Here is a 16,713-nt window from a genome sequence, read left to right as displayed (position 1 = left end):
CCCAGGGGCCTGGGATTGAGCTCCGAGTTGGGCTCCCTGTTCAGTGGGGAGCCTGCTCCTCCATCTCCTCCCCGCTTGTGCTCTCTGTCTGTCTCTCTCTCAAATAAGTAAATAAAATCTTAAAAAAAAAAAAAAAAAGAACATCCTTGCTTTTTCCTTGATTTTAATGGGAAAGCTTTTAGCCTGTCACCATTCAAATATACAATTAGCTATATGAGTTTTGTAGATGCCTTTAACAGGTTGAGGACTATCCCATGTATTTCTTCCTTTTTTTTTTTTTTTAAAGATTTTATTTATTCATTCGACAGAGATAGAGACAGCCAGCGAGAGAGGGAACACAAGCAGGGGGAGTGGGAGAGGAAGAAGCAGGCTCATAGCGGAGGAGCCTGATGTGGGGAGCCTGATGTGGGGCTCGATCCCATAACGCCGGGATCATGCCCTGAGCCGAAGACAGACGCTTAACCGCTGTGCCACCCAGGCGCCTCTATCCCATGTATTTTTAATTTGTTTCTGTGTGTGTGTGTGTGTGTGTGTGTGTGTGTGTGTGTGTGTTTTAATGAAAGTGTGTCGCACTTGGTCAAATGCTTTTTCTGTGTCTATTGAGATCATGCAGTTTTTGACCTTTATTCTGTTAAAACATTGTATTATATTGATTGATTTCTTTATGTTGAACTAACCTCACATTCCTTGGATAAATTACACTTGGTCATGTACATAATTCTTTTTACATGTTGCTAGATTTTGTTTGCTAATATTTTGTTCAGGGTTCTAGTAGTCATAGGAACATTAGTCTATAGTTTTCATTTTTTGTGATGTATTTGGCTGGTTTTAGTGTCGGAATAATACTGGTCTCCTAGATTGAGTTGGGAAGTCGTCCTTCCTTTTCTTTCTTCTTTTGAAAGTTTGTGAAAGATTAGTGTTAATTCTTAACCTTTAGTAAAACTCACCAGTGAAGTCATCTTGTTCTGGGCTGTTATTGTGGGAAGTTTTTGATAACTTATTCAATCCGTTTTCTTGTTATAGATCTCTTTAGATTTTCTTTTTTTAAAAATTAGTTTTGGTAATTTGTGTCTTGGAATTTGTTCGTTTGTTCTAGGTTTATCTAAATTGTTTTCCCACTGTTTTCTGGCCTGCATGGTTTCTGATAGGAAATTAGCTGTTAATCTTGCTGAGACTCTGTTTTACATGAGTCTCTTCCTTGTTGCTACTTTCAAGATCTCTGATTTGCCCTTCCCTCCATTTATGTATGTCTAGGTGTGGATGTCTTTGAATTTATTCCTCTTGGAGTTTGTTGAGTTTCTTGGGTACATGGGTTATTTTTCATCAAATTTAGTTTGTTTTTGCCCATTATTTCTTATTCTTTCTGCCCTTTTACCCCCTTTTTTTCTGGGAATCCTATTGAACTTATTATGTTTCATGGTGTCACATGTGTCTGAGGCTCTGTTCACTTTATTTCATTGTTTTTTCCTTTCTCTTCCTCAGACTTGATCATCTCAGTTGATTTATCTTCAAGTTTGATGATTTTTTTTTCTTCCTGCTCAAATCTGTTTAGCCCTTCAGTGAAATGTTCATGGCCATTTCATCTCCAGAATTTCAATTCACTTCTTTTTCATAATTTCTCTTTATTTAGTGAGACATTGTTTTCATAATTTGTTTTAGTTCTTAGGTCATGGTTTTCTTTAGTTCTTTGAACACATTTAAAATACTGGATTTGAAGTTTTTGTCTGGCAAATCCAATGTCTGGGCTTCCTCAAAGACATCACCTGTTGATTTTTTTCCTCCTCTGTGTTGACCATGTTTTCTTGTTTCTTTACATGTCTCTTAATTTTTTTCTTAAAATCTGGGAAATTTAAATGCTATGATGTGGTAACTCTGGAGATCAGATTCCCCCCTCTCCCCAGGGTTTGCTATTTTTATTCTTTGCTGTTTGTTTTGTGACTTTTGTGAAGTAATTCTGTGAAGTATATATTCTTTGTTGTATGTGGTCACTGAAGTCTCTGCTTGATTAGTTTGGTTAATGATTGAGCCAGTCCCTGAACCTCAAACCAATAAGTCTCCTAATCTTTGCTGAAGGGCAGTGTGTGTTTTTTGAGATACTACTTCAATACTCAGGCAGGCACTTTGCAACTTAGCCTTAGCCTTCACTTCCTGCTTGTGCAGAGCCTCAAGGTTAATCAGAAGTGGGAGTTTAAACCTTCTCAGATCTTTGTTGAGTATGCACACAGCCCTGGGCATGTATAGGGCCTTCTACATTCCCAGGAACGTGTGAAAACTTTTCAAAACCTCTATGGACATCTCATTTCCTGGGTTTCCATTTTAATCTTTTTGGTTAGTTTATTTTTTTGCCTGTTACAGACTAGTTCTTGTGGCCATAATGTTATTAGTTGCCTGTAATTTTTTGATAGACACTCCTAGAGAAAAGATTTTTGTATTGTGTGAGCTCCAGTTCTTGTCAAACAGACAGTCTTACCAGTGGTATCTTCCATGGGATCACCCAGCAATCAAATAATAACAATTCTCTGGAAATGAGACTTTGAAAGAGCTTCATCCCCTTTGTTTCCTCAGGTGGCTGCTGGCTTCTGGCTTTTACAGGCTATCTTTCAAGGCTACCATATACTAGAGAGAAGCGATTGGGACTACAAGTTAAAATGACATAATGCTCTGTATTCTTACTGAGATTAAGTCACTTTTCTTGGATAAATGTCCTTGGATTGTTCAATGGGCTTTGGTAAATTCCCCTAGTGTTGAAAAAGTTGATTCTGACAATTTATGCCAGTTTCTTCATTGCTTTTATGGAGGAGAGGATTTTCAGAGGTTCTTATCCCTCTCTCTTTACTGATGTCACCTCTGTAGTTTAATCTTTATTTCAAAATTGACATTATAGCTAAGAGTAGAATATTTAGGTCTGTTCAAGGTGGTCATCACTGACATGATTCTGGAAGTGCTAATTTAAGTTCTCATTTAATATATGTTGTTTCCTTGGTTTTTATAAACGTTATATTTTTTACATTTATTCTGTATTCTATTAGGTAGCTGTGATTAACAGTTTAACTGTGGGTCATTCATCCCAGCAGATTGGGAAAATAGTCCAGGATTTTTTTTTTTTCCTTTTTTTTTCTCCCCCCAAAATGGACATCAAGGAAAGGGAATTTTAACTTCTGCTATTTCTGTGTTATGTCTTTGTACTGTTAATTGGCATTTGGCGGTTATATGCCCTCATGCTACAAGCTATTTCTTACTAGCGGTCTGTTAGGAAATCATATGTTTCAGTTGAAGATCCGCAGTGTAATTATATTGTCTTCTGGTTTACCTGAGTATCAAAAAAGGTGTTCAAATCTAGTAGAAAAAGATTGTGTAAGCTCCTTTATACCTTCTACTAATGAACTTAGTTACTGTAGAGTCACTTCAGACCTTTTTTTTTAAGATTTCTTTCTTTCTTTTAGAGAGAGAGAGTATGTGACCGCAAGTGGGAGGGGGCTCGTGATGTGGGGCTTGAGCCCATGACCTGGAGATCATGACTAAGCCACGGTCAAGAGTCAGCTGCTCAATGGACTGAGCCACCCAGGCACACCAGATACCTTTTTTAAATAAATGAATTCTTATGTGAAGTTCTAGTATGTAAAATGGGTATAAGCAGTGTTTTCTATTTCAAGTAATGACTATATCCTTTTTGGTCCTCTTCTGCCAATTTTCTTTCCCAGTGGTTTCAGAGGCACTCTTTCAGAACTGAAAATTTCCTAGAACATAGCCTAAAATTTATTCCAAAATTCGTCTTTGTATGTGGGGTAGGATGATGTGTTACTATTTTACTTCATTTATCTTGGCAGAATTATAAAGTCAGCAATTATGTGGAATAAGATGAAAAACACCCTCACATTCATGATATTATCCATTTATTCCTATCAATTCCAGTCAAAGAGAAGCCAAAAACACTTAACTGTGCTTAATCAGAATCTTCTTTTTTTGTTCTGACTTTGTGGACTCTTCAGCCTACTTGTTGCTAGAACTTAAGGAAGATGTCAGGGAAAAAAACACCTAGATTATTACTAATGTAGATTTCAGCCCTTTTTTATTCCTTAGAGACCCAGTTCTAAAAATGTTTTGCTTGTTTTCTACTATTTGTAATATAAAGTTCATATGGTAGAAGGAAATGTATTCTACCAATTACAATGCTTAATACATTTCTTCCCAGAAATATTGTTTAACACGACAGTTTCTTCAGTGCTGTTAATGACTCTATTTCAGGAGTAGTAGCAGTTATACAGACTTTTCTGGTATGATACACACACACACACACTTACATACATATACATACATATATACACAAACACATACACAAAACATGTAGACAAAAACTGTAAATTGTATGTATATATGTGCATGTGTATATATATGTGTATATACGTGTGTGTGTGTGTGTGTGTGTGTGTGTGTGTGTGTGTAAATTCTATGGGAAATGTTCCAAGTTCCCTTTTTTGGTAACAGGTTTATGTAACCTGATGAGTTTCACGATTTTGGTTTTTTGGGTATGTATGTAAGTCTTAATGTACTTTTCAGTCATGTTTGAAGTTTATATTTCATTGTAACTGAATATAAACCTTTTATATGACCTAGCAGAGTCTCATTTGTTTACTTACTAATGAAGACTTTTAAACGCTTTGTCTCTTTTGTGTATGTGTTTTCAGTCAAACAGTCTCATAATGAAAATTTAGATGACAAATGTCTAGGATTATATACTAAATTAAAATATATCTTGAATCATTTTATTTATATCATCGTCATATCTTGCAACTCATATTGAGCATAATGGTTTTGCGCTTTTAATATCAACTTCTAGAACTATATTTTAATGAATTTTTTTTTTACTTTTAGATTATTTGGGGAATATTTTTCATCTTAGTTGCATTGCTGTTTATAATTTCTCTCTTCCTGTCAAAGTAAGTATAGTACACATATTTTCTAAAGCATACATCCTGTGGTGTTACACAGTTTCCATACTTGATTCCATTAGTGTAGCCTATCCATCTTCAGCTATTTAACTTGAAGTGTTCTACAGCATTAACTCACAGAATGACTAAAAAGGTGCAACTAATAGACGGTATTTCTTTGTTCCATTTCAGTCGAACGGTATCTGTAAGATATTTAAGTGATGTTTAATTTGTTATCTGGTTTTCTTTGACTCTTGTTGAATCTGCATGCTTACTTATGATATTTTTTCTAAGTTAATTGAAAATATGCTAGTATAATATATAAATTTGCTCTTTATAATTTTTATTTTTGTTTTAGTTTGGATAAAGCCCTTCATTCAGCTGGAATAGATTCTGGTTTTATAATTTTTGGAGCTAACCTGAGTAATCCACTGAATATGCTTTTGCCTGTACTACAAACAGTGAGTAAAAAAAAAATAAAATAAAATCAGTCATTTTATTCTTCAGCAAACATTCTTACACTCTGTCAAATTATTATGTTAACAAACTATTAATACTTAGCAATATATGCTTATGCCCTCTGCTGTTTTGACTCTTCATTTATGTGTAACTTCCACATTGATACATTACTTTAAAGATTATTATACTGATATATTGCTGAACTCTTATTCATAATTTTATTGGGGAACATTATAGTACCTAAGATGAACTTTTCTGATCAATTCCTACTTTTAATTTTTAATGAAGTATTTTATTCCATATACAAATGTAATTTTAGTTTAATTTGTTACAGGATTTTTCTTAGGATAATGGTATAAGCAATTTGGTAACAGTTTATTAATTATGTTTTTGGAGGATTCTTTTTTTTTTTTTGTATTATCATAGTAGCCTGATCAAAATCAGGGTTGATATTTTAAACATTTGTCAAATATGAATAATGAAGTTTTAGTTAATTTTATACGACTTCTAGAACCCCTACTGTTTGTGTATTAAATTAAGTTTTATTTTTTTCAGGTGTTTCCTCTTGATTATATTCTTATAACAATTATTATTATGTACTTTATTTTTACTTCAATGGCGGGAATTCGAAATATTGGCATATGGTTCTTTTGGGTTAGAGTAAGTATATATTATTTTGATTTTTTTCATAATTTTGTACATAATTTCCATTACTTCAAGTTAACTTATATTTATAATATAAAAGTTGTAAATATCTTGATATTAAAAGGAAGTACTAGCCTTTTAACTTCACATTAACATAAAGGTGATTTTTGCCTGAGTGGTGGTGTTTAAAAGGGCAGATTTGCCCCCTGTGTACATTGGGCTATGTCTGGAGATATTTTCAGTTGTTAAAACTAGTGGGTGCTTGACTTATTTCATGTAGCGTAATCCCCTCCAGTTCCATCCATGTCGATGCAAATGGTGGGTATTCATCCTTTCTGATGGCTGAGTAATATTCCATTGTATTTATGAACCACATCTTTATCCATTCATCTGTTGAAGGGCATCTCAGCTCCTTCCATGGTAACAACAACAACAACAACAACAACAACAACAACAAAACCCCAAAAAACTAGTGGGTGCTACTGGTGTCTAGTGGGTAGAGACCAGGGATTCTACTAAACATTCTGGATTGCGCAGGGCAGCCTCCCATAACAAAGACTTATCCAGCCTAAAATGTCCATAGTGCCAAGGTTGAGAAACCCTGGTCTAGAAGTTACATTGTTTTGCTTAGTGTTTGGCTGCATGGAAACACATTGAAGTACAAATGAATACACTGTAGCTCAAAGGATGGCCCTTCCTACTAGAAGTTAAAATTGCTATATGGTTGGAGAAGGGTTATTTTCTTCTCACACTCATTTTGAGATAAATAAAGATTTTCAAGGGGTGCCTGGGTGGCTCACTCGGTTAAGTATCTGCCTTCAGCTCAGGTCATGATCTCGATGTCCTGGGATCAAGCCTGGCCTTGGGTACCCTGCTCAGCAGGGAGTCGGCTTCTCCCTCTCCCTCTGCTCCTCCCTCTCCCTCTGCTCCTCCCCCCTGCTCATGCTCACATGCGCGCTCTCTCTTTCAACTAAATAAATAAATAAATCTAAAAAAAATTTTTTTTTCAAAATGAAGATGATTCAGGTAGAGATTACTTCCACCTGTGAGTAAAGGAAAACCCAGTTAAATAGTGGTTTGAACTAATAAAAGATTTCTTGCTGTGAAAATTTTAAAAGATCTAGCGTGCTTTGTAGTGCAAAAATGTCAAGTCCAACATCTCTGTAATCCTCTTGGCTTCTCCCTCATGATTGTAATATGGCTGCTGCAGCTCCATTTATCCTGTTCATGTTCCATTAAGAAAACATTTATTATCAATAAAGCAGCACCTTCCCAGAAGTCCCCAGCAGACTTCTTTCCTTTTGATGTTTAATATTTTATCACTGTTAGCTACGACTAGATGTAAGGGAAACTAGGAAATGTCAGTTTTTAGGTGTTCATATTGTCATCTCATCCAGAATTGGAGTTCTTTTACTCTCTATTGTACTAAAATCTGTTAATAAAATAGGTGGTGATTTCTTAGTTGCTAGAATAAAAATGTGCTCTGCCATTGAAATGAAGCAAGTCCCCTGGCTTATTGTATTTGTTATCACACTTTAGTTTCCCTTTATTATAAATATGTATGAAAATATTTGCAGTCAGATTAATATAAATTATGATAAACCAGAATTTATAACAGTATAATATGAGGATGTCATGAGTATTTCATAGAAATGAGTATATATAAATGCGTGACTTGTCTGTTCTTGTGTAGTAATATTATGTAAAACCACAAATATATTACTAATACTTATAGTTTAAATTCATTCCTGTAATCTTTAGATAGCATTAGTGGTAGTTCATAATTCTTCTTAGCCCTATAAACTTCTAACAGATGCTATTACATAATTTTAGAAGATTTGTCTGGAAACAAACCAGGTGAATACTAATATATAATATATTCTCTAGGTCTTGAGTTTTTCATGGATCATTTATAGGATCCTTTGAATATAGATGCTTTGCTGTGATTTTAAAATAAGCATAATTGTAAAACTAAGCTTTACAGAGAAAGAATTGTCTGTCATTCTCGTAATCATTTGAAATGATTAAGAATTCTTAATTTATTTTAGAAAAAGAAATGGTTGGTTGAACTATATTCCTTACCTCTAACACACAAGCAGAACTTAGTGCCTTACAAATAAAGCATATTGCTGAAATATTGTTACTGTCTTTTTTCTTTCCAGCTGTACAAAATTAGAAGAGGTAGAACCAGACCCCAGGCACTCTTATTTCTTTGCATGATACTTCTGCTTATTGTCCTTCACACTAGCTACATGATTTACAGTCTTGCTCCCCAATATGTTATGTATGGAAGCCAAAATTACTTAATAGAGGTAAGTACAAAATTTTAAACTTCATTATTTTGATGTTTTAAAGAGAGTGGTATTTAAAAAACCAAGTTTTAATTTGTGAAGGTTGGTATAGGTTAATAGCTCATCAGATCAAGCTTAATATTGCTAAAACAGGTTTTTCACTTCATTTTTGAGCATATTTATGTTTGTTTCATACAAGTTTTTTTTTAATAACACACTGAATTTTATTATTATAGTTCCTTAAATGGATCCCATGGTGCTAAGCTGCTGAACTTTATCTCAGCACTTTATTAAAACTCATAGTCTTTAATATAATATTTTAAGTAGTTTTATTAATATGGCTCCCCAAAAAGTTTTGATAAGCAAAGTGTGTCTGCTCATCAGTACTGTGAATCCCACAGGAGATTCTTTAAAAACATTTTATTTGTAGAGTTACAGAGGAAAGCAGTGACCTACCAGGGAAACCCCATACGGCTATCAGTGGGTTTTTCAGCAGAAACTTCGCAGGCCAGAAGGGAGCAGCATGATAAATTAAAAGTGCTAAAAGGAAAAAATCTACAGCCAAGAATACTCTATCCAGCAGGGCTTTCATTTAGAATAGAAGGAGAGAGAGAGTTTCCCAGAAAAACAAAAGTTAGAAGCAAAACCAGCCATGTCCCTGTCACACACAATGCCATCAGCCTGTGGGCCCCAAATCCACAGTGCAGCCGCCCTCTTGCCCCAGTCAGCAGGCAGGGCCTGCTACTTGCTCAATGCCAGTCAACAGGCCATCACCTCAGATTGACAAGGGCTCAAACTGACACTCTTCCCCTCAAATTCCACCCCCTGTGCTCAAGTTTGTGCACAAAAGAAGGCATAATTGTTAGCAGCAGAATGAAGCAACCCAAACAGTGACACTAATTCCGTGGAATATATAATGGATAAAAGGATTGTGGGAGGCTGAGAACATCTCCAACAAGCACATCAAAGAACAATACATACAGCCTGATTCTGGTCAGTAAAAGAAACAAACCCAGGAAAAATAAAATGAGATGAAATGAGAGAGGGAGAGAAACCAAAAGAGACTCTTAAACATAGGAAACAAACAGAGGGTTGCTAGAGGGGAGGTGGGTGGGGGATGGGGTATCTGGATGATGGGCATTAAGGAGGGCACATGATATAATGAGCACTGGGTGTTACATGCAACTGATGAATCACTGAACTCTACCTCTGAAACTAATAGTACACTGTATGTTAATTAATTGAATTTAAATAAAAAGAAGGAACCCCCCCCCCCAAATTTATTTGTGGGTATCTGAGCTTTCTTTCAATATGGTGGGTATTACCTGTTATACTCTTTCTTTATGTTGATCTTTCAGAAGCCAGCTGTGGCTCCTGGTTGTAACTGGACAGCTAGTTTGGTTGTTTTAACAGTTAAAATATTTTGACCATACCTGATTCAACCTTTGTGTAGTTTGTTTCTTTTTCCTAAAATACCTCTCACTCTACTTAATAATGCAAATCAAATTTGTGTTTCCCGTTCTAGTTCAAGCCTTACTTTAAATGAGTCTTTGATTACTAATCTGGTCTGCCCAGATCACCCCTTTTTTTATACTCTAGTACCATACATGATATTATCAATGGTTGAAAAATTAATTCATCGACTAAGTAATAATGTAGGTGGAACAAATATAAGGCACAAACTATAATAGAAGTACATGGGTAACCTGAGTTTGGGAAACACAGTATTAGAATCCTGTTTTCCGCTTCCTGTATCTTTTTATTCTCTTCTTGCCTTATCATGTCCATGTAGTTCACTAGGTCATGCTTATTAAACTTTTTTCTATGAATAAATGAAGTGAGATTATGCATTTGCATGGACAAAAGATATTCTTGTTTCACAGTGGGAGAGTAAGTAGGCTTTTTCTCTGGGAAGAAGCTCTTTGTTCAGTCCAGGACCTAAAGATTGTTGCAAAAAAGCCCTAAGTTAAAATTTACCATAAATCTTTTTCTTCTAATTTTAATTTTGTATAAAATTTACCTTTTAGAATATTAGCTAGATATAGTTTTCTAGAAAACAGAGTATAAAATTCATAATGTGATTACTTTTTGGTCCAAATATTAATATATTTACATTTTAACCATATTTTTGTCTTTTAGAGCAATATAACTTATGATGACCATAAAAACAATTCAGCCTTCCCTGTGCCAAAGAGATGTGATGCCGATGCCCCTGAAGGTAAGACAGCTCTTATCAACTGCCTTAGAATTTATAACTCTATGAGAAAAGAGTTGGCTTGCATTTTGCTATGTTAATCATTTGATGCATCTGTTTTAATATGTGGTGATAAAGGAACTTTTAGCAGGAAGAAATTGCTAAGTCTTTTCAATAGAATTTCTTGGTGATATATTGATTTCCATTAGGGAAAGGACCATTATAAATTAGTTACTTATCAAGTAACAAAAGGTAGTTCTTATTTATTACATTTACTAATATAATAAGAAATCACTCTTAAATGCCATTCTTTTTCCTTGAAAAACTCAAGATAGTTTTGGTTCAATCTGTAATTCTTAGGACCAAGACCAAAAGTACCAATGACTTAGAACTTTTCATTCATACACGTCTAGTTATTTTACTTAATAATAATGTTAACGATAATAGCAGTTCACTTTTAAGAACATATAATTATGTGTTCCAGGCACTCTGCTAAGTATTTTATGTGTATTCTGAGAAAAACTCTGTGATCCTCTGCTTTTAACCTCTTTTTTTAGAGAATTTTTTTTCTTCTTTCTGTTCATTAAGGTGATTTTTTCTTTTGAATATTATTCTGTCCTGATTAAGGATTCCAGGTTCATTCTATCAGAATTTGCAATTTGTTTTCTTCCTTTTTTTTTTTTTTTTGTTTTTAACGATTTTATTTGATAGAGAGCACAAGTGGGGGAGCAACAGAGGGAGCTGCAGAGGGAGAAGTAGAAGCAGGCTCCCCACTGAGCAGGGAGCCTGCTCGATCCCAGGACCCTGGGATCATGACCTGAGCCAAAGGCAGACTTTTAACCAACTGCGCCACCCAGGCGTCCATGCAACTTTTTTCCTACTCTTATCTTTAAAATTCTTTTATATCAGGGTAAAGAAATATATCAGATATACTAAATTTCTTCATAAATCACTCCTGAGTACCATTATAAAAAGATAAATTCTGAGTTTTTTAGTAGGGTCAACTACAGACTGTGATGGAGTAATAGGAAGAATAAGCATAGAATACAGGGATAGCCCTGTATGGGAGACATAGCCAGAAGGAGCTATTACAGTAATCCAGGAGAGATGGTGGAAGCCTGAATTAGACAGTGGTCATGAGCACATGAAATGAAGAAAGAAATTCAGGGGTGAATTAAGAGAATTTCTGATTGTTTGGATCCAAAGCAATTTTGAGGAAGACAAAAAATTCTAGAACAGCCCTCCAGTTACTGAGTAGATTGGTAAATTTTGGTATCACCAAACTGAGATAAAAATACTTTTAAGATTAGAGAGAATTGTAAGAAATGATTAGTTGACCTGAGATATCTCCAGGACATTCAGGTGAGGTTTCATAGGCAGTTGAATATGTATGTAAGGAACTGAGAGGGAAGAGTGAGAGGAGAACGGAGACTGGACCTCAGAAAAAATGTTATCTAAGGGCAAGCGGATAAAGAAGGTACAGTATGGACTGAAAAAAAAGTGAGAAAAATGTTGAAGAGAAATCTAATTGCGTTGAATAAAAACGAATACAAATCAGTGACTGAGTTTATATTAGTCTTCATTGAAATTCTTCATAGGGTTGAGAGTGATTAGGCAGAAACTAAAGAAGGCATGCAGGGTCAAGGACATTTTTGTTTTGCCTTTTTTTTTTTTTTTTTTTAATTAGGAGAGACTTCAGTGATGATGGGATGGAACTAGTGGAACAGGAGAAGCTGAAAAATATCAGAAAGGCTGAATGATGGGACCATATCCAGTTCTAGAGGAGATGGTATTAAGAATATCCAAGACACGATGCTTTAGATAGAATGAAAGGTACCTCCTTTTCTAGGTTGTAAGGAAAGAAGCAAGGATATGGACTCATATACTAATTTCTTAGTGAGAGTGGACAGGAAGTTGTCCTTTGTATCTCATTGTCTCAGTTTGCTGTGAAGTGTAAGTTCAGGTCATCTGAGAGCTGAGTAGGCCATTGGGGCACATAATTGAGGAAAGTGGCAAAAGTTTTTGATAGGCCATGAAAGTGAATAAAGAGGGTTCTCACTGAGGATAAATCAGTGAGAGATAAATGTGTCAGGGGACAGAGATGAAATTATCAATTTGTGTTTTTGTTGAACAGATCTGTACAACCAGTGCAATTATTCTCCATCGGTGCTTAGTTGTCTGGGGAGGGTAGGTTGAAGGTTTGAAGTAGGATGCAAAGCAAAGGACAGGCTAAGAGTGACAATAAAGTGACCAACCACAGAGTCTGGGATGCTTAAAGAAATAAGGGGAGAGACTAAAACTGGAAGAAAAGAACAAAATAGAGAAGAGATAGGAAAACAAATCCAGTGGGATACCTTTTGTTGCCCAAAGAAGTAATAGTAAAAACTTTCTAGTATAAATAAATATGACTTGACTTTCCAGTTCTACTTTTATAATGACTTTAGTCCCAATTTTTTTTCTTTGAAATGTACACACCCATCACATCACAGAAAGGGTGGATAGTTGAAATGGGTTGTCATTTTTAGCTAAGTGAAAATAGAATGAAAAATTACTGCTGAGTTAATTTGTAATTTTTTTTTTTTGAACTAAGAAGGCATTGATCCTGAAGATCTAAAATAGATTCTGTTTTAAAATTCTTACGTCACTATTGAAAACTTAGCAGAAAAAAATAAAAACACATTAAGATTTCAAAATTAATGTTGCAGTGGTAAAGGGAATTTAAAATGCCCCTGTATTGCTGAACTGAGTGAATTTGTGTGTTATATAGCTCAGTAAGCTTTAGTCAGATGATATACTTGACCATAATTTTTTATGAATCCTATTGAGTATTTTTCTTTTTCAGTCTAACCTAATTTACGTTAGTTAAAATGACTCTATCTGAGCTGTTGGATATTTTTCTTAAACATTTCAGTTGACTTATCCTTTGAAATGTTACTTTGCAGTAAAAACACCCTTTAGGTTTATGGATTTGATTAATTTTTCTCAACCTTTTCTTTTGTTCTATAGCTCATCCTTAAATGTTAACTTCGCACAGTTCACAGTTACAAATGTTCATGGTAGAAATATCATTGGATCTGGGGTAGCAGGGTAGATTTTTTTAAATAAAAATAATGATGGAGAAAGATAAAGAGCAGATTAGGACATGAGATTTGACAACATAGGAGTGGGGATGGTGTGGACTATATGGTGACAGGCGAGTATGACTGTATCCATTTGAACACGAACTTGGAAATCTCAACATACAGAGAAAAAAAAACACTGTTATTTGTGACATTTTGGTGGGCACATTTGACTAGAGTAGATGGTGCTACAATATAAATATGCCATAAGGCACTTGATGGCAATTTTGTTATGTGTCTGTTGCAAGTAACAGAATCTTGAAGAGTGAGTTTTAGATTTAGAAACAAAAATTATGTTATGCTTAAAATTATTTCTGAGAAAAGATAATCTCCCTGGAAAGATATTAAAGCAACAATTTCTAAAAATACATATATGGATCTCTTATCAATCAGTACATTTTAGAGACTTTTTTTCTTAAATAATACTGTGTTCATCAATGGGGTAGTCTTGCATTTATTAAACATATAGAAAATATTACTGACACCCTAGTTTTAAGTGCTTATAGTGTCTAAGATTTAAAAGAGAGTCATTCATTTAAAAATAGTTTAGATTTTCGTGTTTAAAATAATCTCTTACAGAATAGAATGGGTTAGCAGATTTATGAGGAATACATATCATACTGTGTTTATAAAGTTCTCCTAAAATGACAATATTACATAATTTATCTTGGCAGGTGGTGTATAGTTTATATGTTTAAAGTGAGTTAACTCGGCAAGTTAGAAATCAAGTTTTAAATTTTATATGCCATTATGGCAAAAGGATCTTTACATTCCTAGTTTTATATTCTTTAATTGCTACTTAATCTAACAAGCGTTAATACAAAGTTTATGTGTTAATGTGAATAAAATAGTTAAACACAGAATTATTACAAGTAACATAAACGTACATAAATATTCGATTCAAAATAGGAAGATGAAAGTTCATTGTTCCTTAATGGACAAACACAATAGGTATTGAGAGTACTAGGGTAGATTTTGGAAAAGTGTCAAAGAAACACATGCACCTATTATATGTATCTCTCTTATATGTATTATATGTATCTCTGCCATTGAAAAACACACAGCCTAATGGACTTGGATATGAAAATAAATAATTGTAATAGAAGGAAAAAGTAAGTGGCAAGCTAGAAAAAAATGATAGACAAAATGCTATGGGAAGGCAAAAGGGGATAATGATTTATTCTGCCCAGGGGGCAGTATAACATTTCAGCTGGGCCCAAAAAGCATAGATTAAATAAATCTAAATGAGCAACAACAACAACAAAAAAATGGAGGATATTCCAAGCCGAGAATGTACCTGCATTAATAAGGCATAAAGACATAAATATATTTGGCACGTTATAGTAACAGTAAGTTATGGCAGGAGCATTGAATAATTGGGGAATGCAGTGAGGGATGAAGGAAGATAATATGTTTCCAAATGACTGTTTTTAAAAATTGACGAACCCCAAGTCTTATTTGTGTTGTTCTGTTTAATTCTTTTATCTTTTCTTGACATAAATTTGTGTTGTCTTACTTGGAACTGGAAATGAAGTGATCTGTATAAGGCAGACTTGATTTTTGTGGGTTATTCTGATTAAGTATATTTGTTAATATATATAGCTAGTTTTAAATAATCAAATGATCTACATAGGTTTAGGTTTTAGCTTTAGGATATAATTTTACTAGGACAAATGGTTAAGATGACTCAAGTTAGCTGGTGATGCTAAAATAGAAGTTGATATGTTAAACTAAACCACATGAATTACAACAAACTGAGCAGACTTAAAAAGCTAAAGCAGGGTTATAATTATATACACTAAATACAAAGGGAAAGTGAGAATTATTTGGAATCACTAAAGATAATGTGTTGGAAAAAAAAGTTAAAGTAAAATGTGTATAATACCTTACTTTAGAAAGTAGTTCTAAATTCTGGAGTAAACAAGCCCATCATCAAGAAATGACTCAAAATACATTCTCTATAAATAAAACTTGTTTACTTGTCTGTTTTGCCAGCAAATAAGCAGGTTGACCTGTTTTCTCAGAACCTCAAGTGCCTATCCTTCTAAAAACATTTTATCTAACATACTGTGTCAGGGATAGAGAATCTTTTTTCTCCTCATTTTGTGTGTGAGAATTATAGAAATGGAAATAAAGGCCACAAAGAGATACATACATTGTAAACAGTTTTAAAATATAAATTAGAATGTTAAAGCAAAAAAAAAAAAACTTTATAGAGGACATCTAACATATGTAATCCTCTTTATTGCAGATACAGAAACTAAGGCCCTACGAAATGAGAATTAATAGCTGTACACATAATATGAGACTTGGGACGATAATGCAAGTGTCTGGATTCCCAATATCTTTTTTTTTTAATTCAGTTAATTAAGATATAATGTATTATTGATTTCAGGGATACAGGTCTGTGATTCATCAGTCTCTTATAATACCCAGTGCTCATTATAACACATACCTTCCCCAGTGTCCATCACCCAGTTACTCCATCCCTCCACTCCCCTCCCCTCCAGCAACCCTCAGTTTGTTTCCTGTGATTAAGAGTCTCTTATGGTTTGTCTCCCTCTCTGGTTTCATCTTGTTTCATCTTTTCCTCTCTTCCCCCGTGGTCCTCTGCCTTGTTTCTTAAATTCCACGTATCAGTGAGATCATCTGATAATTGTCTTTTTCTGATTGACTTATTTCGCTCAGTATAATACCCTTTAGTTCCATCCATGTCATTGCAAATGGCAAGATTTCATTTTCTGATGGCTGTGTCATATTCCATTTATACATATACCACATCTTCTTTATCCACTCATCTCCCAGTATCTTTTTGTAGATACATTCTGTGTTTTGTGTTTTGTTTGTGTTGTTTGTCCTTTTAAATTTTAAAAATAAAACCGTTACTCCTTTTTTAATGTAATGGAGATAGTCATTTGAAGCCATGAGGGAATCTAAGAGCAACCAGTGAAGAACTAAGGAGGGACAATCAGTGAGTTAGGTGGAAAATTAGGCAAGGGAAGAGTGATGAACCATTTCAAGTGCTGGCATTTGCCAAATTAAAAAAAAAAGAGAGAAACTATTTAAACAGATGATGG

General features: G+C 34.3%; 1 protein-coding gene across 1 annotated transcript in view; it reads left to right on the top strand.

Moving 5' to 3' along the window:
• Positions 1 to 16,713, top strand: part of LMBRD1 (LMBR1 domain containing 1) — a 117,504-nt gene that overhangs the window by 83,241 nt on the left and 17,550 nt on the right. Inside the window, exons 10-14 of the mRNA XM_026507134.4 lie at positions 4,873 to 4,937; positions 5,287 to 5,389; positions 5,943 to 6,047; positions 8,195 to 8,344; positions 10,463 to 10,541. Of these exons, the coding sequence (XP_026362919.1) occupies positions 4,873 to 4,937; positions 5,287 to 5,389; positions 5,943 to 6,047; positions 8,195 to 8,344; positions 10,463 to 10,541 (502 nt within the window). The remainder of the gene's footprint in view (positions 1 to 4,872; positions 4,938 to 5,286; positions 5,390 to 5,942; positions 6,048 to 8,194; positions 8,345 to 10,462; positions 10,542 to 16,713) is intronic.

The sequence above is a fragment of the Ursus arctos genome, unplaced genomic scaffold (assembly GCF_023065955.2).
Source record: "Ursus arctos isolate Adak ecotype North America unplaced genomic scaffold, UrsArc2.0 scaffold_29, whole genome shotgun sequence".
Classification (NCBI taxonomy): Eukaryota; Metazoa; Chordata; class Mammalia; order Carnivora; family Ursidae; genus Ursus; species Ursus arctos.
This window is presented reverse-complemented; position numbering and strand designations above follow the sequence as displayed.